Source organism: Pelophylax lessonae (genome assembly GCF_965119305.1).
Source record: "Pelophylax lessonae genome assembly, chromosome: 12".
Taxonomy (NCBI): Eukaryota; Metazoa; Chordata; class Amphibia; order Anura; family Ranidae; genus Pelophylax; species Pelophylax lessonae.
The window spans coordinates 37,053,077-37,074,660 of NC_138779.1; the positions used below are offsets into that span (position 1 = coordinate 37,053,077).

At 45.3% G+C, this 21,584-nt stretch overlaps 1 protein-coding gene across 1 annotated transcript; it reads right to left on the bottom strand.

The window, feature by feature from the left end:
- Positions 1-308: 308 nt before the first annotated feature.
- LOC309567947 (indolethylamine N-methyltransferase-like) lies at positions 309-21,267 on the bottom strand. The gene is made up of 3 exons (XM_082273497.1): positions 21,048-21,267; positions 10,888-11,095; positions 309-760 (listed from the first exon to the last, which is right to left on the bottom strand). The coding sequence occupies exons 1-3, from the start codon at positions 21,196-21,198 to the stop codon at positions 331-333; spliced, it is 789 nt and encodes a 262-aa protein (XP_082129623.1). The 5' UTR covers positions 21,199-21,267; the 3' UTR covers positions 309-330.
- Between the last annotated feature and the right edge of the window lie 317 nt (positions 21,268-21,584).

Genomic DNA, 21,584 nt, shown 5'->3' on the forward strand with positions numbered 1-21,584 from the left:
AACAATATTTCAAGAAATTTAAAAGCAGATCATCTCCAAACAATATACCACATGTTTAGGAACCATTTAATCTATGAGATTAGGTTCTAAACATTATTTCCATGTGCAAGTCACCTGCTTCTAGCATGAATATTGATTTAGACAGTCACTGATTTATGTGAGCTATAATGAATTTGATTTTGTGAGAAAACATTCACCGCATGCTATAGTGAATACCATTTCTGATTAGTTTAAGTCGTCTGTGACCATTTGTTTACCCATTTGCCGACTAGTTGCTATAGTGAATAAGGTCCACCGTAACTAGTATATTTTATTGTTTTCTGTGATCATCTACTCCTTTTTACGGGCTGTGACAAAGAGGATTGCTTTAAAATCAATCAGGTCACTCTCTGCTTTCCTAGGCTGAATGTCCCAATGGCTGATGTCATACCCTTCTCCTTCAAGAGCTTTTCTCAGGAAACTCTCTTCATATTTGAACATATGAAATTTTTCATCACCAACTGTAAAATATGTTGCATTCAGCAGCCCAATAAATATTAAGAGTCCCCCAGGCTTTAGCAGCTTGGTGAACTTTTTGAGGTTTCTGATGTAGTCATTTTCATCTTTGCTCATGGCCTCCAGGATTGCACCAATGAAGAGGCAGTCAGCTGGCTGTAACTCAAGGGGGTCAACGATGTTTTCTTTATCAATGTAACATTTCAACACATGTTTAATTGTTGCTTTCAGACACTTTTCCTTCTCTTCACATTCAGATTGGCCACTAAAATTTAGAAATTGACAAAAAAGTGTGAGGACCTAATGAATTACATTGTGTGGTTTGAGTTAAAGTATATGTTACCCCCACAGTTCAATGTATGTCATACTATGTGGTTGTGCTAAAATGTATCCTATTTTCTTTGCAGCTCTTTATGTGAAATACCTGGTGATCCTGCCAGTCCCTCTGGTTTCTTGTTTCAAACTGACCACTCTAGGCATAGAAGTCCATCCTTCCAAGTGTGGTCAGTTTTCTGGCTGTACTGAGAGCACAGCCTCCCTGTCCTCCAGTGGCCAAGGCTTGTGCTGACATGCCCCCTTGCACAGCTCTTCACTGATTAGTTCACAAGGTAAGGGTTCACATATACAATACTTTATAGACAGGGTAATGGATATACTTTCCTAAATTTCCTTCAAGAACATGTAATGGTGTATTAACCAATTAAGCCCCGGAAGATTTTACCCCCTTCCTGACCAGGGTTTTTTTTGCGATTTTTTACTGCGTGACTTTAACGGACAATTGCGCAGTCCAGCGACGCTGTACCTAAATTAATTTCACGTCCTTTTTTTCCCACAAACAGAGCTTTCTTTTGTTGGTATTTGATCACCTGTGTGATTTTTTGATCATGCGCTATAAACAAAAAAAAAGCGTAAATTTTGCAAAAATAACAATATTTTTCAAATTTTTTTATATGAAATTCCCCAAAAAAAATGTAAAAATCTAAATTTTTTAACATTTTCGGCCAATTTGTTTTATGCTACATATGTTTGGTAAAAAAAAAAATCGCAAAAAAGTGTATTTTGATTGGTTTGCGCAAAAGTTATCGCGTTTACTAACAAAGGGAAAGATTTTTATCATGTTTGGTGTTTTTCTTTTTAACGAGTAATGGCGGCGATCTGCTTTTTTTTTTTTTGCGGGACTGCGACATTGCGGTGGACAGATCGGACCCTTGACTGACATTTTTGAAACTTTTGGGATTACCAGTGACATTACTGCAGTAATCAGTGCTATACATATGCACTGTTACTGTAAAAATGACACTGGCAGGGAAGGGGTTAACTGTATTGGAGAGGGAGGGGTTAAGTGTGTCCTAGGGGCGTGCTTCTAACTGTGATGGGACTTGGCTACTACTGTAAAAACAGAGATCAACGGTCCTACATAGTAGAACCGTCTGATCTCCATTTTTACACAGGGGAGAATGACAGGCGGCTTGTTTACTGTACATAAGCCGCCTGCCTTTCTCCCTCTCTACCGACTATCGCAGTGTGACCGGCGGACATCGGGTCCACCGGTGACACGCACGGACTCTACAGTGAACGAGCCGGGGCAGGCGCGCGCCTCAGTGGGCGCGCGCTCGCCCGCTATTGGCTCACAAGCAGGTCACAGGCTTGTGTCGTATATATACGTCACTTTGCCTGGCTGGGGCTGACCACCGCAGTATATGTACTTAGTACTAGTTACATAGTTACATAGTTACATAGTTAGTGAGGCTGAAAAAAGACACAAGTCCATCCAGTTCAACCTATGATGTGTGTGTGTGTTTGCTTTTAACCGTACATTGTATACCCCTGTATGTTGTGGTCTTTAAGGTGTCCATCCAATAGTTTTTTGAAACTATCAATGCTCCCCGCTGATACGACTGCTTGCGGAAGAGAATTCCACATCCTTACCGCTCTTACAGTGAAGAACCTCTTACGCACTTTAAGGTTAAACCGCCTTTCCTCAAGTTTTAGTGAGTGGCCACGTGTCTTATTGTATTTCCTTTCTCTGAATAGTTTGTTCCTTATGCTAGGGTCGCCAGTACAGTATTTGTACATTGATATCATATCCCCCCTCAATCGTCTCTTCTCCAGAGAGAATAGGTTCAGTGCTTGTAGTCTTTCCTCATAGCTGATGTCCTCCATTCCCCTAATTATTTTTGTTGCCCTTCTCTGGACTTTCTCCAGTTCCAGCACATCCTTCCTGAGGACCGGTGCCCAGAACTGGACAGCATACTCCAGATGTGGCCGGACCAGAGTCTTGTAGAGTGGAAGAATAATCTCTTTATTTCTGGAGTGAATCCCCTTTTTTATACAACCCAGTATTCTGTTGGCTTTGCTTGCAGCGGCTTGGCATTGCATGCCACTTCCAAGCCTGTTGTCTACCAGTACCCCCAGGTCCCTTTCCATCCTAGACTCACCCAGAGGTTCCCCCCCTAGTGAGTAGCTTGCTTTCTGGTTTCTGGCCCCCAAGTGCATTACTTTACATTTTTCTACATTAAATCTCATCTGCCATGTAGTTGCCCACCCCGTTATTTTGTTCAGGTCTGCTTGCAAGATTTCCACATCCTGCATAGAAGATATTGGCATGCCTAATTTAGTATCATCTGCAAATACTGAGATTGTACTAGATATCCCCTCCTCTAGATCATTTATGAATAAATTAAACAGGATTGGTCCCAGGACAGAACCCTGGGGGACCCCACTTTCCACACCCGCCCAATCAGAGTACTCCCCATTAATCACCACCCTCTGGACTCTCCCCTGGAGCCAGTTCTCTATCCAGGTACTCACCTTATGGTCCATACCTATCTTCCTTAGTTTGTACAGTAAGCGTTTGTGGGGAACGGTGTCAAAGGCCTTTGCAAAGTCCAGATACACCACATCCACAGGCTTACCTTTATCTAAGTGGCAGCTCACTTCATCGTAGAAGGTTAATAGATTGGTTTGGCATGAACGATTTTTCATGAATCCATGCTGATTACTACTTATAATACCGTTTTCATTACTAAAGTCTTGTATGTGGTCCCTGATCATCCCCTCCAAAATTTTGCAGACTACTGATGTTAGGCTGACCGGCCTATAGTTACCCGGGATATATCTCGGCCCCTTTTTAAATATTGGTACCACGTTGGCTTTTTTCCAATCAGCTGGCACCATACCTGTCTGTAAACTATCCTTAAAGATCAAGAATAATGGTCTGGCAATCACCTGGCTGAGCTCATTAAGAACCCTTGGGTGCAAGCCATCCGGTCCCGGGGATTTATTTATGTTAAGTTTCTCTAGTTTAGCTCTAAGTCTATCCTCTGTTAGCCATGGCGGCACTTCCTGAGGTGTATTATTTAGTTCGGCCTTACAAGCGGGGTTCGTGTAGCCCCCCGATTCCTTTGTGAAGACTGAAGAAAAGAAATTATTTAACACTTCCGCCTTTTCTCTGTCCTCAGTGGCCATTTTTCCTTTATCATCTTTTATGGGGCCAATGTGTTCTGGCCTCGCTTTCTTACTGTTTATATACTTAAAGAACTTCTTGGGGTTCTTTTTACTCTCCTCCGCTATATGTCTCTCGTGTTCTATTTTAGCCGCCCTGATTTCGTCTTTACATTTCTTATTACACTCTTTGTAGTGCTTAAATGCTGCCAATGACCCCTCAGTCTTGTATTTTTTGAAGGCCTTTTCTTTAGCTCTAATATACATTTTTATGTTGGAGTTTAGCCACCCAGGGTTTAGTTTTGCTCTTTTAAATTTATTTCCCTGTGGAATGCACTGGCCCACCCCCTTGTTAAGTATGCTCTTGAAGCACTCCCATTTTTCCTCCGTGTTCTTTGTTCCCAGGGTTCTATCCCATTTGATATTTTCTAGCAGCGAGCGCAGTTTAGGGAAATTGGCTCTTTTGAAATTCAGTGTCCTTATATTACCCTTGTGTTTCCTATTACTGTAATTAATACTGAAACCAATTGACCTATGGTCACTGTTCCCTAAGTTGTCCCGTATTTCTATATCCGTGAGCAGGTCTGTATTGTTGGTAATCAGTAGGTCAAGTACCGCATTGTTTCTTGTCGGTGCATTCACCATCTGACCCATGAAATTGTCCTGCAAAACATTTAGGAACTGCCGAGCCTTGGCTGAATGCGCGGTTCCTTCTGCCCAGTCTATATCAGGATAATTAAAGTCCCCCATTATAATGACATTTCCCATCCTTGCTGCCAATCCTATCTGTAACATGAGGTCCACCTCACCCTCCTCCCTCTGGTTTGGGGGCCTATAGCATACGCCCAATATTACCTTCCCCACCGTGCCTTTCCTTTGAAGCTCTACCCATAGGGATTCTGCCTCGTCCATAGCTCCATTATTAATATCATCCCTCATATTTACCTGTATACTGTTCTTAATATACAAACATACCCCTCCCCCTATTTTACCCTCTCTATCTCTGCGATAAAGGGAATACCCCTGAATGGTCGCCATCCAGTCATGAGAGCTGTCAAACCAAGTCTCAGTTGTCCCCACAAAATCTAAGTCCTCCTCAAACATCAGCAGCTCCAGCTCTCCCATCTTGTTGGCCAGGCTTCTGGCATTGGTATATAAGCCTCGTAATTTTGATGTTTTTAGGCTGCTCTCTTGATTTTTCCCCGTACCCACCCTGGGTATAGGAGCTCCGAACACCCTACCGCTAATGCCCCCATTTCTGCCCTCTGAAACTTGCTTTCCACTGGCTAATTCTACATCTGTACCCTCCCCCCCATTCCCTAGTTTAAAAGCCCCTCTAACTTTTTGGCCAACCTCGCACCCAGTACGGCTGCACCCACCCCATTTAGGTGCAATCCGTCCCTACCAAAGAGCCGGTGACCGACTGAGAAGTCGGCCCAGTTCTCCAGGAACCCGAAACCCTCCTTACTACACCAGCTCCTCAGCCACTCGTTAACTTCCCTAATCTCCCGCTGCCTCTCTGGTGTGGCTCGAGGTACAGGTAGTATTTTGGAAAATACTACCTTGGAGGTCCTAGTCCTCAACTTAGCGCCTAATTCCCTGAAATCGTTTAGGACTCTCCGTCTTCCTCTGCCTATGTCATTGGTACCCACGTGTACCATGACAGCTGGGTCTTCCCCAGCCCCACCCAATAATCTGTTCACCCGATCCGCGATGTGCCGAACCCGAGCGCCCGGCAAACAACAGACTTTTCGGCGCACACGGTCTTTGTCACAGATTACACTATCTGTCCTTCTAATAATTGAGTCCCCTACCACCAGCACCTGTCTTTCCTTTCCCTTTCTCCCGGCCTCACTGGAGGAGTTTTTCCCCTGGCAGCTAGGGGCGTCGCTCTGCTCCAGCAATGCTGGTCCCTGACTGGTTTCCCCAACATCACACAACAGGGCGTATCTATTAGGGTGCTCCAGCCCAGGATCAGCCTCCTTGCCTTGTCCCCTTCTACCCCTCCTAACTGTCACCCCTCTGCTCTGATGCCTGCACCTCCGATACTCCGCCCACCTCTGTGCAGGCCCCTGTCTGCACCTGATTGGTACAATCCTGGCTCTCCTCCGGTATGGACATTCGTCTCAGTATTGCCAGCTGCTTCCCTAGATTCAGGACCTGAGCTTCCAGGGAAGCAACGTGCTTACATTTTGCGCATTTGTATTCGCCCTCGATCGCATGACCGAGGAACGCATACATATCACAAGATGTACACCGAGTCGCATCTCCACACCCGCCGGGCATTGTACCTACTATCTAATCTAATGGGGATTCAGCGATTTAAGTCTATCCTATGTGGCTATTTCCTGGCTTCCTAACGCTACCTTCTCACCCTCTGGTATTCCGCTCCACTCACTTGACACCGGTCAGTCACCCAACACTCACAATCTCACAGCCCGGTCAGACGCACAACGCTGAGTCGCACAGCCCGGTCAGACGCACAACACTAAGTCGCACAGCCCGGTCAGACACACAACACTAAGTCGCACAGCGCGGTCAGACGCACAACATTCAGTCGCACAGCCCGGTCAGACGCACAACACTGAGTCGCACAGCCCGGTCAGACGCACAACACTGAGTCGCACAGCCCGGTCAGACGCACAACACTGAGTCGCACAGCCTGGTCAGACGCACAACACTGAGTCGCACAGCCCGGTCAGACGCACAACACTGAGTCGCACAGCCCGGTCAGACGCACAACACTAAGTCGCACAGCCCGGTCAGACGCACAACACTCAGTCGCACAGCCCTGTCAGACGCACAACACCGAGTCGCACAGTCCGGTCAGACGCACAACACCGAGTCGCACAGCCCGGTCAGACGCACAACACCGAGTCGCACAGCTCACAGATACTCAGGTACTCACAGATACTCACAGATACTCAGGTACTCACAGATACTCAGGTACTCACAGATACTCAGGTACTCACAGATACTCCCAGATACTCAGGTACTCACAGATACTCAGGTACTCACAGATACTCAGGTACTCACAGGTACTCACAGATACTCAGGTACTCACAGATACTCAGGTACTCACAGATACTCAGGTACTACACTACACCCTCAGTCAGTGTACAATCTCAGTCACCAGTCTTACTTACCTAGTGTATGTCCCTTTAAGTCTGTCTCTAGCAGTTCCTGGCTGTTTTTTTTTTTTTCTTTCCCTCAGACGGTCAGTCTCCGCTCTGCACCCGCCTCCCTCTGTCACTTCCCGGTCAGCCTTTGCTCGCTTACTTCAGTAATTCAGTTCAAAAAGTGAAACTCATATATTTTATATAGATGTGTTACACACAGAGTGATATATTTCAAACATGTCTTTCTTTTCATTTTAATGATTATGGTTTACAGCTAGTGAAAACCCAAAATTCAGTATCTCAGAAAATTAGAATATTACATCAAACAAATAAAAAAAATGATTTTTAATACAGAAATGTTGGCCTACTATTACGTAGGACTGAGAAATAGCACAATGATTAGGGAGTCTGCCTTCCTGCCCTATGTTTGTGGGTTCAAATCCAGAAAGAGCTCTCTCTATGGGCGACAACTGGAGGTCTCGAACCCTAAAAATGTTACCATCATTGCTATTACGTATGTCTGTGTATTGTATAGTATGCACTCAATACTTGGTTGGGGCTCCTTTGGCATGAATTACTGCATCAATGTGGCATGGCGTGGAGGCGATCAGCCTGTGGCACTGCTGAGGTGTTATAGAAGCCCAGGTTGCTTTGATAGTGGCCTTCAGCTTGTCTGCATTGTTGGGTCTGGTGTCTCTCATCTTCCTCTTCAAAATACTCCACAGATTCTCTATGGGGTTTAGGTCAGGTAAGTTTGCTGGCCAATCAAGCATAGTGATGCCATGATCATTAAAATAAGCATTGGTACTTTTGGCAGTGTCGGCGGTGCCAAGTCCTGGTGGAAATTGAAATCAGCATCTCCATAAAGCTGGTCAGCAGAGGGAAGCATGAAGTGCTCCAGAATTTGCTGGTAGAGGGCTGCGCTGACTTTGGACTTGATAAAACACAGTCGACCAACACCAGATGACATAGCTTCCCAAATCGTCATGGACTGTTGAAAATTTTGCATTTCACTTGGAAATTAAGGTTCGAGAGTCTGGAGGAAAGGTGGAAAGGCACATAATCCAAGTTGCATGAGGTCCAGTGTGAAGTTTCCACATTCAGTGATGATTTAAGGAGCCATGTCATCTGCTGGTGTTGGCACACTGTGTTTTATTAAGTCCAAAGTCAGCACAGCCCTCTACCAGGAAATTCTAGAGCACTTCATGCTTTCCTCTGCTGACCAGCTTTATGGAGATGCTGGTTACATTTTCCACTAGGACTTGGCACCTTCCTACACTGCCAAAACTACCAATACCTGGTTTAATGATCATGGCATCACTGTGCTTGATTGGCCCGCAAACCCGCCTGACCTAAACCCCATAGAGAATCTGTGGGGTATTGTCAAGAGGAAGATAAGGGACACCAGTCCCAATAATCCAGATTGGCTTAAGGCCGATATCAAAGCAACTTCGGGTTCCATAACACCTCAGCAGTGCCACAGGCTAATCCCCTCCATGCCACGCTGCATTGATGTAGTAATTCATGCAAAAGCAGCCCCAACCAAGTATTGAGTGCAAACTATTCTGTACATGGACATACTTTTCAGTAAGCCAACATTTCTGTATTAAAAATACTTTTTTTAATGGCTCTATGTAATATTCTGTTTTTCTGAGATACTGAATTTTGGGTTTTCACTAGCTGTAAGCCATAATCATCAAAATTAAAAGAATGAAATATATCACTGTGTGTAACACATTTTAATAAAATATGAGTTTACCTTTTTTATTGAATTACTGAAATAAACTAACTTTTTGATTATATTCTAATTTTATGAAATGCACCTTTACTTGTGTGCGAAGCCTTGATGGTAGCTGCCATTTTCTAAAGTCCACACTACATACTATTTCCAGCACAGTGATCTAACCCTGAAAGATTTTTTTTATCTTCCACCTAATCACCCTGGACCTAATATGTGACCCAGAGGTTAGGGAATCTCCTCTGAGGCTTCTCCCCTATGAACCTTGCTTCTTGCCTTGAATGGAAAGAGAATGGCTGCCATTGCTGACCCTCTGGAGAAGCTAGTTGAATGGCTGTCATTCTGATCCCATGGATACAGCTTTTTATGAGTCATCAGCCTGACACAATTATTTAGATCAGGGGCTCTAATTTCAATCTGACTTTTTTGGACTGATTTTGCACTTTATTTAGAACTACACAAATTTGGATTAACATTGCATGTTTTTTACATATCTATGTATACATTTATTGCACTTGAGCACTTTATTTGTGGTATGTATTTTGTACCATATGAAGTCACACAGGTTATCTATTGAGGAATTGAGGAACCATCAAGGCTTCGCACACAAGTAAAGATGCATTTCATAAAATTTGAATATAATCAAAAAGTTCCATTTTAATTCATGGGTAAAGCAGGCAAGGAAAAAATCTTTCCTGGCATTTGTAGCTGCCTGTGACTCAACCTGAGAGATTTCTGAGCATTTCCTTTGTGGTCACCAGAACAGTAAAATGAGAGATAATCTCCCCAACAGAGACAGTAAAAACTTTAAAGTTTATAACCGGTCCCCATTGGAAGTCCAGAGTCAGTTTAAAAGTGAAACTTGTACGTACGTATATGTGAGGTCAGGCAGTTGACTAAGTTAATGGTGTGTTTGAATCTAAACTTTTAGATCTCATGCTGTGCAAACAGCTGGGTATCTTCTTTAAAGCAGATATGATTACTTTGGTAAATGTAGAAAGGAGCCTTCAACTTCACCTGCTTGATTTAAAGATAAAATAATAATTTACCTCACTTTTTTAACCAAAAATATCCATATACAAATACACTATAATATAATGCGAAAGTGCAGCGCTAAGGGTACCAATAATCACAAAAATTATGAAAAGAATAAATAGTGTCCAAATCAATGGGTACCAATATTCACAGAAAAAGAAAAATAGATAGTGTCCATATAGATAAAGTCCCACAAAAATGATATAGTGTAGGGTAAGGATCCACATGCAAGATATTCCAGGAAGGGAATTCTTTTCCCGTGACACCAAGGATGAGTGAAGGAGGGGGACACCTCTGTGGTCAAATATAATAAGCAGCTTACCAAATTTCCGTGGCTGCTCAAATGAATGAGTCAGCCTCTCCCGGCTATTAATCAAACCAATATGGTCAGATGTATAGGTAAGTATTCCAAAGCTCCGTAATACTTTTCCAAATAGGATGAACCGCCTCTCAAGGTGTATGGTGAAATTAGTATAATTGAGTAATTTCACCATACACCTTGAGAGGCGGTTCCTCCTATTTGGAAAAGTATTACGGAGCTTTGGAATACTTACCTATACATCTGACCATATTGGTTTGATTAATAGCCGGGAGAGGCTGACTCATTCATTTGAGCAGCCACGGAAATTTGGTAAGCTGCTTATTATATTTGACCACAGAGGTGTCCCCCTCCTTCACTCATCCTTGGTGTCACGGGAAAAGAATTCCCTTCCTGGAATATCTTGCATGTGGATCCTTACCCTACACTATATCATTTTTGTGGGACTTTATCTATATGGACACTATCTATTTTTCTTTTTCTGTGAATATTGGTACCCATTGATTTGGACACTATTTATTCTTTTCATAATTTTTGTGATTATTGGTACCCTTAACGCTGCACTTTCGCATTATATTGTTTGTTTGAGTCACTGTTCGTTGATTTTGTGCTGGCTGCTGTTATATTTGTTTCTCTCACTCATCACATTAGCGCGGAAATTTCTACACAAATACACTATACATTCCCATAAAATTAAAAACATTTAGAGCAACAAGATAATTCAACAAATACTCAACCTCTTTCCTTCTTTCTCCACAAGAAATAATGAGGCGTGCTTCCAATCAAAAGCTCCAGTACGATCATGAAGCCATTTTTTCAGCTCTAGGATGCAGTGGTCATTGAATTTCAGAAGGATGATTTCTTTGAAATATTCGCAGGCTGAATAAAGATGGTAAAATAAAGAGACGAGGCTGATGTCAATCAATGTGTCTCCCTTGACGTTAGCTAAAAACAAAAAGCAAAATTCTTAAAATTATTCAATTTATCTATGTCTTCACAAGAATTTACAGCGCTTCATCTTTGACTAGGCAAGGCAAGGATTAAGGGAGGTGGCGCTGTAACCAACAAAAATAGTACTCCCCCCACCCCCTTTTCCAAAGAAAAAACCCACAACTCAGTTACAGGCTGGGGGAGGGAGATAATGAGAGGTACTTCACTTTTAAGATGAAGTTTCCCTTTAACTCGTTTTGTTATTGCATTACTAATCAGTTCCTAAATATATGATCATCCCACCGGCCCTGATGAAGGGGTCCCTTGCAACCCTCAAGACGTGTTGTCCTTTTATGGAATTGGGCATTCAATAAAAAAAAAAAAACACTTCTGGACACAGTAGAGCCAATTTGGTGCTTTCCCGTACATATTTCCAGCTCTACTAGAAGATCTAAGTAACCTGTTTTCCAAATAGGTGCCGGAAAACAATTCCTACAGATAAGCTGAGATCAAAAATGAGAAACCGTATCAAAAATATGAGATCCGGTTCTCAATACCCTCACCATCCTACCCAGTCATTACATATCCATCTGAGGTTTTAACAGTGGTGGCTGGTCAATAGGGGGTGCAAGGGCGCCGCCCCCCAAGGCTAGTCACTGTGTAAAATCAGCATAAAAAAAGTGTACCTTTAATATTGCAGCGGGGCGCCGGACACATTGCTGGCTATGGGAGGGGTGGGGGCTTTGGCATCATGTGCCTCTTTACTTGTAAGGTGATTGGCCGCCTTTTAGAGTGTCCTTGGGGCGCAGAGCGATGCGCCCTGAACACTCCCACTCTCTGTCTGCCGTCTTGTGATTGGTCCAGCCTGGTAGCATAGCACCAGGCTGGACCGTGAAATGCTGCATCCAAGTAGTGTGTAGCCTGCAGGTTTACATTCAGCAGACAGTGAGGCTTGCCAGAGCCGCTCAGTGTGTGTGACACTGTCATGTAATGTAACTGCTTGCAGGGAGAAAGACCAGCTGTCAAAACTCAGCGGTGATGTCGGGGGTGGGCGGGACTGAACAGTTATCAAACACCAGCCAATGGGATGGGGTCTGGGCGGCTGCTTCTTTTATGTGTTCCGCCCCTTTCTTAAGCAGCCCAATCATTGACTGGTGTTTGACAGCTGCTCGATCCCGCCCACCCCCGACACCACCGCTGAGTTTTGACAGCTGGTCTTTCTCCCTGCAAGCAGTTACATTACATGACAGCGTCACACACACTGAGCGGCTCTTGCAAGCCTCACTATCTGCTGAATGTGAAACTCCCCCTCTCCCCTGTTAGTGTCCATAAGTGGTGCCTATCAGTCCTGCCTATCAGTGCCCAGTAGTGCAACCTATCAGTGCCCACCAGTGCCACCTCATCAGTGCCCATCACTATCACCTATCAGTGCCGCCTTTCAGTGCCCACCAGTGCTGCCTCATCATCAGTTTCCATCAGTGACACCTATCAGTGCCTATTAGGGCCACCAATCAGTGCCCACCAATGCCACCTATCAGTAGCCATCAGTGCTGCCTATTAGTGCCCAGGAGGGCTGCCAATCAGTGCCCAGCAGTGCTGCCAATCAGTACTGCCTATCAGTGCCGCCTATCAGTACTCATCAGTGCTGCCAATAAGTGCCACCTATCAGTGCTGCCCATCAGTGCAGCCTCATCAGTGCCCATCAGTGCTGCCAATCAGTGCCCATCAGTGCTGCCAATCAGTGCTGCCAACCAGTGTCCATTAGTGCTGCCTATCAGTCCCTATCAGTGCCACCTATCAGTGCTGCCTATTAATGCCCATGAGTGCACTGAGTGCAGGGATGAGGAGATGAACTCAACAACCAGGCACATTGTCCATGGGGGGGCTGGCCTGGTTGGGCACAATTGAAATCTGTTGATGTTTATTAATGCCATATGCCGATCTTTAGTATAATAGGTAATCACCACACTACTATTTACAATGAACTACTGGTAAAATAAAAAGTGTCAGTAAAAGGCTTTCTGATAAGCACTATTAAGTGTTCCTACACCACAAAAAAAAAAGTGTGCAGCACTAACTCACTAATGGTGGAACCCTCTAATGTATGGAAATCTTAATAAAGTTAAATATTACCACAATACCTGTCTCTGTAATATGTAACTGCAGATAAAATACACGTATCAAACTGGAAACAAGACATAAACATGAAGGTGGAAACTCGTCTTATAGATATTTGCCATACAGATTAACTTCAAGTGCAATAATTGCAGAGATAACGGAAAATTCCTATCATACTTACCGTAATTTTCCTTTCCTGGTGGTCTCCATGGCAGCCTACGTGTGGGTTAACCCCGCCTCCTCTCCAATGGTATAGGACCCCCCTCTATAAATTTCAGCTTGCAGGCACAGCCAGTGTTCCATATCTTAGCCGAATCCAAGACCAGAGGGTGGGAACTCCGGCTGCCATGGAGACCACCAGGAAAGGAAAATTACGGTAAGTATGATAGGAATTTTCCGTTTTCCTGGCAGTCTCCATGGCAGCCTACGTGTGGGAAATAACTAGCCCAAACCACACGGGTGGGAATGTTTCAAATCAAATTTTACTTCAAATTATTAGCAGACAAAACAGTCAAGCCAAAATTAACTGAAGATAAGGAGGCTGGCTCCACACAATAATGTGTCATGAACGTATTTACAGAAGACCATGAAGCTGCTCTGCAGACTACTTCTGGTGCAACATGATGTGAAGCCGCCCAGGACGTTGAGATGCTTCTCGTCGAGTGGGCTGTCACCGCCTCCGGAGGAGCCAAACCCTCTACACAGTAAGCTCGCTGAATGGCAGACACAATCCAGGCCGCAATGGACCTTGACGAGGCCCGTTTCCCTCTATTCTTGCCTGAGAAAAGGACGAAGAGATTATCCGATTGTCTGAAAGAAGACGTTGACTGGAGATATTCCATAAGAGTTTTCCCTACATCCAAGGGATGAGGTTCATTATCCTCTGAAGAACGAAAGGTAGGAAGTACAATCTCCTGGTTCTCATGAAAAACCGATGATACCTTCGGATTGGAATTGAGCATCGGAATTAGGACTACTCGGTCCGGGAAAAACGTGAGAAAAGGTTCTTTATAACCAAGAGAACTGATCTCAGAAACTCTTTTAGCTGAAGTGATTGCTACTAAAAAGGCTGTTTTAATGGTAAGATCTTTAATGGAGTCCGACAAACTAGATCTTGAAAGGACGTTAAGGACAAGGGGAAGGTCCCATTTTGGGAACCTTGGCTTCCTCTGAGGTCTGAGTCTGACCGCACCTTTGAAGAATTGTTGTATGAGTATATGCTTGGCCCAGGAGAACCCTGAGAACACCGATAAGGCTGATATTTGCACCCTGAGAGTCCCAACTGATAGGGACTTATCCAGACCTGCTGGAAGGAACTTCAGGACTTCTTGAACTCCGAAATTCAGGGAATGATTTCCCTCCGGGTACGTGAATTCCAAGAATCTAGACCAGACTCTACAGTAAACTCTGTTCGTGCTAGGTCTCCTAGAGTTCATTAAAGTAGGGATTGCCCCAGGAGGGCATCCGAGTGACTCCAACCTCTCCCTCTCAAGAACCAGACCGTTAACCTGAGCAAGGCGGGGCAGGGGTGTAATGTTGTTCCCTGCGAGAGAAGGTCTGGTTTGATGGGCAGGGGAATCGGGCTCCGATAGCTGAGTTGCAGGAGAAGTGGGAACCAGGGCCTGTTCGGCCAGTGAGGGGCTACCATGACGATCTCCACATCTTCCGCTTGGAGTCTCTGAAGAAATCTGAGGATGATGGGAAATGGGGGAAAAGCATATGCCCTGCTGAATTCCCATCTGTCGGTCAGAGCATCCGTTCCGCATGCTTGGTGACACTTGCTGCGTGTGAAGTACCGGACTAGCTTGTGGTTGCATGGAGATGCAAACAGGTCTACTTCTGGTGAGACCCCTAGGGACAGAATCCACTTGAATGAGTCTATGTGGAGAGACCACTCGTTGTGATTCAACTGAACTCTGGAAAGGAAATCTGCCTGAACATTCTGTGGCCCCGGAATGTAGGCCGCCGAGATGTTGGACAGATGGGCTTGGGCCCATGTCATGATTGGGTCTACTTCTTGAAGAAGGGAGAGACTCCTGGTACCGCCCTGTCTTTTCACATAAGCCACTGCCGTGGTGTTGTCCATTCGAAGAAGTACGGATTTGCCTTCTATTAGATGATGGAAAGCTTGAAGAGCTAGAAAAGCCGCACGAAGCTCCAGGACGTTGGAAACCGGGGAGTGGGCTTGCGGGGGCCATTTCCCTTGAGCCACCTCTGTCATGCAATGGGCTCCCCAGCCAGAGTTGCTGGCGTCGGTTGTAATGATGACCCATGTGATGGGGACTAGAGAATGGCAATTGAGCAGGTTCTTGCGTTGGAGCCACCAAAATAAGCTGCTCCTCATGCTGTGGGAAATAAAGATATGCTGATCGTGATCTTCCGGATTCCACTGCCGAAGGAAGCCCCTCTGAAAGGGCCGCATTCGCCACAGTGCCCACTTGACCATAGGGGCCGTCGAGACCATTGTGCCGATGATCTTGAGACACTGGGATGCCGTCAGAAAAGAGGATGAGAGGGCTGGAAGGATCCTCTCCCGAACCACCGGGATTTTCTCTAGAGGCAGAGAAAGTGTATTCTGAACGGTGTTGAATTGAGCCCCTAGATAGACCAGATGTTGAGAGGGCTCCAGATGACTTTTTTGAAGATTCAACAACCATCCGAACTCCATGAGAGTTGTAGTGACCAGGTCCCTGTGGAACAAAAGTTGATCCCGGTCTTGTGACAACAGTAGAAGATCGTCCAAGTAGTGATGTAGACGTACACCCTTTGTTCTGATTAGAGCCACCACAGCTAGAAGGACCTTGGAAAACACCCTTGGGGATGTGGACAGGCCAAAAGGAAGGCAGATGAACTGGAAGTGTTGATGTTCTACCGCGAAACGAAGGTACTTGTGGAAGTTTACTGCTATAGGCACATGGAAATACGCGTCTTTGAGATCTATTGACACTAGCCAGTCTCCTGGAAGTACTGCTTTCTGGATAGTAGATAAGGTTTCCATTTTGAACTTTTCGTTCTTGATGAACCTGTTGAGATAGGTGAGATCTATCACAGGGCGCCAGGATCCATTCTTCTTCTGTACTAGAAAGAGGGGCGAGTACACGCCTTGGAATCTTTCCTGCACGGGCACCGGAATTATTGCGCCCTGAGCTACCAAAGTGCTTACATAGTCGAGCAAAACGTTTCTTTTCTCGTCCTGAGAAGGCAAGCGAGTGGGAATAAATCTGGACACGGGATCTGTTGAGAAAGTCCATGTGTGTCCTGTGGACACTGTCCTGATGGTCCAGAAGTCTGAGATTGAGGCCGCCCAGACACGCTGAAAGTGGAGCAGGCGTGCCCCCACCTGGCATGTCTGAACGGGCCCAATCTCAAAAGGACTTCGAGGTTTCTTGACCGGAAGGTGCTGAGCCTCTGACCGGCTTACGAGAGGATGCTTGGCTGCTCTTCCAATTTCTCCTGTAATCTCGCCCAGGCCTATATGAGCGGGCATCCTTTGATCGCTCTGCAAACTGCTTTCTTGGTTGCTGCTTCTTAGGGCCAAAGAGGCGCCTATCTTGGGGAAGGAGACCTGACTTTCCACCCGTCACTTTAGTAATTGCATTATCCAATTTGTTTCCAAATAAAGAGGAACCTTCAAAAGGGATTTTGCACCAAGCCTGTTTAGAGGCTGGGTCTGCCAGCCAGGGACGCAACCACAGGGCCCGTTTGGCTGTGACAGAAGCCAACATGGATCTGGATAAGAGACGTAACACATCAATGGATGCTTCTCCAAGAAACACAGAAGCTAACTTCAGTTCCTGAACAGGAGAGTTCTCTACTGCATCTTCAGACACACTTCTTAATTTTAGTTCAACATCAGAAACCCAGGTTTCCATGGCCTTAGACATGGCTGCTAGTGCTAGCACAGGTTTACAAGCCGCACCGGCTGTGACATAAATTCTTTTTAAATCCAAGTCCATCTTCCTATCCAGAGGGTCTTTAAAGGACACCGCATTATCCAGCGGGAGTGTAACGTGTTTAGCCAGTCTGGAAACTGCAGCATCAACCAGAGGAGCTGATTCCAGGTGACTGACTTCTTCCGATTTAAAAGGATACAACTTGGACAGTTTGGAGGATAAGGAGGTCTTGCTGTCCCCTTTACTCCACTCTTCTAGGATGACATCCTTCAATTCTGACAGGAGCGGAAAGTTTAGCCGCTCTTTCCCCAAATGTTTGAAAAACCTTCTCTGTTTTACCTGTGGGGTACTGGGATCTTCCCATTTCAGAGCCTCTTTGACTGCTCTTATGAGAGGTGCAACAAGGGCAAAATCAAAACCCCCAACTGCACCTTCCTCTTCTTCCGAATCGCTCTCTGAGGATTTCCCGGAAGTGAAGCTTGGCTGAGAGGGACCTTGCTCTTCAGGAGCATCAGCAGGAGAGCTGGGAGTAGCAGATCCAGGTGTGGGACTAGCATTCCACTCCTTCATGGATTGTTGGACAATCCGTTTCACCAGGGATTCCAATCTCTGATCTTCAGACTCTCTTTCACCAGCTGCACGAGCGAAACAGGGCTCGCAAAGGGACTTGTCCTCCGGGACATGCGCCCCACAACCCCAACAGGCTCTCTGGGCCGTATGGCTACTGTGGCGGTGTGTGCGGTGTCTGGAGGAGGAATGTGAGCGTCTCCTCTCATGTCTGCTCCCTGATGGAGACTCACGGCGTCTTGACCTTGAAGATGATTCTCTTCGTGGCCTGACAGGGTCTCTTTCTTGACCAGACCTGGAGGAGCTGGGAGAAAGAGAAATCCAGGGAGACACAGGATTTAGCCATGAATCATGAGCCAGCATCCCTCCCTTCATATCCCTCTAAATGTACCAGCACTCACCTGTTGTGAGAGGGCTGGCCACAAGAGGGCGGTGAAGCAGGATCCATGTTTCAGGCAAAACCACAAACTCACTAGGAAGTAGAGCATACAGGGATCACTACAAAGCAATAAGGAACATTCAGGTGTTGTCCTAATATGCATCCAACCACTCTCCCCCCCCCCCCCTGCATACCACAAAAAGGTATGCAGCATCCGGTCCCCACATACCTGGTAAACAAACGGACAAGGTACCGGGAAGACGTCGCTATGCCCACAGTGCATTCCCAAATGCTCTGGAGCTGACAGGCGTTTAAATTTTCGCGCCAGGATGACGTCAGCGATGGCCGGCCGTGATCGCAAGTGCGCATGCGCGGACCAGGCCTCGCTTCCGATCGCGGGGAAGTGCGCATGCGCAGGCAGCGAGCGGAGCTCCATTACCACACAGCGCATGCGTCCGCCGGACTGAGCGGAGGGGAAGCAGGAAGGAGATGGCTGGAACGCACGGAGCGCTCCAGCCGCCATTGGGCCACCAGGGATAGCAAAGAAAGATAGTTTGGAGACAAACAAACATAACAAAAACACTGCCATGGAGGAGACAAATCTTCAGACCCTGTCAGGATATCCGTCGGCCATCCGAAGCACCGCACAGTTATCAGCCAAAGGGGATTTTGAAATGTCACTCACCCGCCCGTGGCTGGGCCCTGGACATAGACACCGACTTTTCATTCTGAGGTAAGCCGACCAAATTCCAACAGGAAATAATCCAAATAGTTGATCCTTGGAGGAGGACAAAAAAGGAACACTGGCTGTGCCTGCAAGCTGAAATTTATAGAGGGGGGTCCTATACCATTGGAGAGGAGGCGGGGTTAACCCACACGTAGGCTGCCATGGAGACTGCCAGGAAATGTGATTTCACATGTAATACACATCAAAAGGAAAATAAGGCATATATCTTTTTTCAAAACTTAGCAGGGATGGTGGAACCCCTCTACAGATTGTCATACAATTTAAGTGCAAAAGCTTTTTAGTTGGAAGGTTCACAACAGTAGAGAACTTTAGAATTGATATTTTTTTGATTGTTACACTTAATTTTATATGTTTTAGTTACTATTAGATTATAATGTAAATGATTGCACTTGAAGTTAATTTTCCACCACCCATGCGAAGTCCATGTCTTTATGGACCTTGCTTTGTGCACTGGTGGGCAGTCATGTTGGAACAGGAAGGGGCCATCCCCAAACTGTTTCCATAAAGTTGGGAGCATGAAATTGTCCAAAATGTCTTGGTATGCTGAGGCCTTAAGAGTTCCCTTCACTGGAACTAAGGGGCCAAGCCCAATCCCTGAAAAACAACCCCACACCATAATCCCCCCTCCACCAAATGAGTTGGACCAGTGCCCAAATCAAGGACCATAAAGACATGGTTGAGCGAGTTTGAGGTGGAGGAATTTGACTGGCCTGCACATTAACCCTTTGCTGCACCTCTCTATACATTAACCCCTTACTCGCCTCCATCTCCATGAATTACCACATATTGCACCCCCCTCCATCTGTGTACACCATTAACCCTTTGCTGCACCTCTCTATACATTAACCCCCCTTACTCACCTACATCTCCATGAATCACCACTTATTGCACCAACCCCCATCTGTGTACATCATTAACCCCTGCTCTTTCCCCCACCTATTGTCATACATTAATCTTACTGCTCTCTCCATGCACCACCCCTCACTGCACCCCCTCATTGCAATATATAACTCCTTAACCTCGTAGTGATATAGTGATATAGAGATATATATCTATATCCCTTCCAATCTCCATACTTCCCTTACTGCACTCCCTTATCTTCATATAAATCACAACCCCCCCCCCCATATCTATACATCCCTCATCTTCATATGCATTATCTCCCTTACTACTGTACCCTCGATAGGGGGGGGGGAGTACAGGGGGGACTGACCAGGATCCTGACAAGTCGCGGTCCATCGCGCTCCCATTGTTCGGTACAGGAACTGTTCTAATAGGAGCGACACAAGTCCTGTACTACTTCGGGGCGACCTGGAGGCGACTTGCATAGACATTTATTTTATGAAGTCCGTGCAAGACGCGCCGAAGTCGCGGTGAACGCGACTTCACAGGTCGCCCCCAAAGTCGTGCCGCTGCAGTGTGAACCGGGACTTGACATCAGTTTTAATTCTTTAAAACTTAAAAAAAGAATGAAATTTACTCTATACCATTACATTTTTCAATTTAGGCGATTTGACCTGCAGTTGGCTTTCTTTTAGGAATCTTTGAAAAATAATGCTCGTTAGTCTTTCTAGTATACACAAAGGTCCACCCTCTATGGATATATCTACACCTAACATATTGTAAATACTTCCGGGATCATATAAAAGAATTGCTGCATGCAAGGGAAAGCTAAGAAAACAATATTCTTACATTAGATATGAAATAACTTTAGTGGTGGTGGTTAGGTATCGTGCAAATTATTATTTTTTTACACAGTGGTCTCTTTTTCTATATAGCTCACCCCCACCTTCCCAACTAATGCCTCGTACACACGCATCGATAGTTGGCCTTGAATTTTCGGCCAACGTCCGATCGGCCGATTTTCGGCTTGTTAGTATGATGCTTCTGACAACCGACTCCGACTTTTCGGCCGAACAATATCTGGTGTGCATGCTGTAAAATTTTTGTTGGCCGTCAACACATTGGCCGATTTTTCGTCAGTCAGTACAGATTTCAGCAGACAAAAATCTGATGAGCAAGACTGGGCATGCTCAGAGAAGAAAAAACACACGGAAAGTAAACCAGCACATGACATCACTTCTGAAGTTGGTTTTTGTTGGCCGATAAAATTCGTGTGCAGTCTAGAGCACATTCCAACCAACACAACAACACTGGACAAAAGACGGGCGATCGGTCGGCCGATAATCGTTGAGTGTGTACGAGGCTTTAGACTAAATTAGCTTGGTAAAGGTTTTCTTAAATGTTGTTAGGCATACATACCAAACTTAAAAAAATAATGAAGTTTCTCCATGGGTAGTTTTAAAACTTCCTCTTCTAAGGTTTTTCCTGGTTTATTGGCAAAGTAAGTATCTAGAAAGTTCCTGGAATGGAATTTATCCACATGGTAGAGTTTATGCTGGACTGGATCCATCTTGTAATGAAATGGGGGGGGAGTCTTTGCTGTCCGTTGTCTTCTGATAAGTGTACCTGGAGCTCAAAATCTCATCATTTTTATACATCCGCATTACTGCATACAGATTAATATTATTCCAGTGTGACTCACTGTATGCATAGTTCATACACTCAGCTGATAGTACTGTGATTAGACACGAGGTAGATTTGATTTAGCACGCTATGCACATTACATTACAATATTTTTTATTCAAAATAAAGCCTAGACATATTTAGTAAATATCTGCAATGCAGACACATTTGCCCGTGTTTTCTCTCTAAAAACACAGCAAGTACAGAAAAATACCCAACGATCCTGCCAGAAATCCAGTGTGCTCCTAACTTCCTAACTGCAAGGCAATCCCA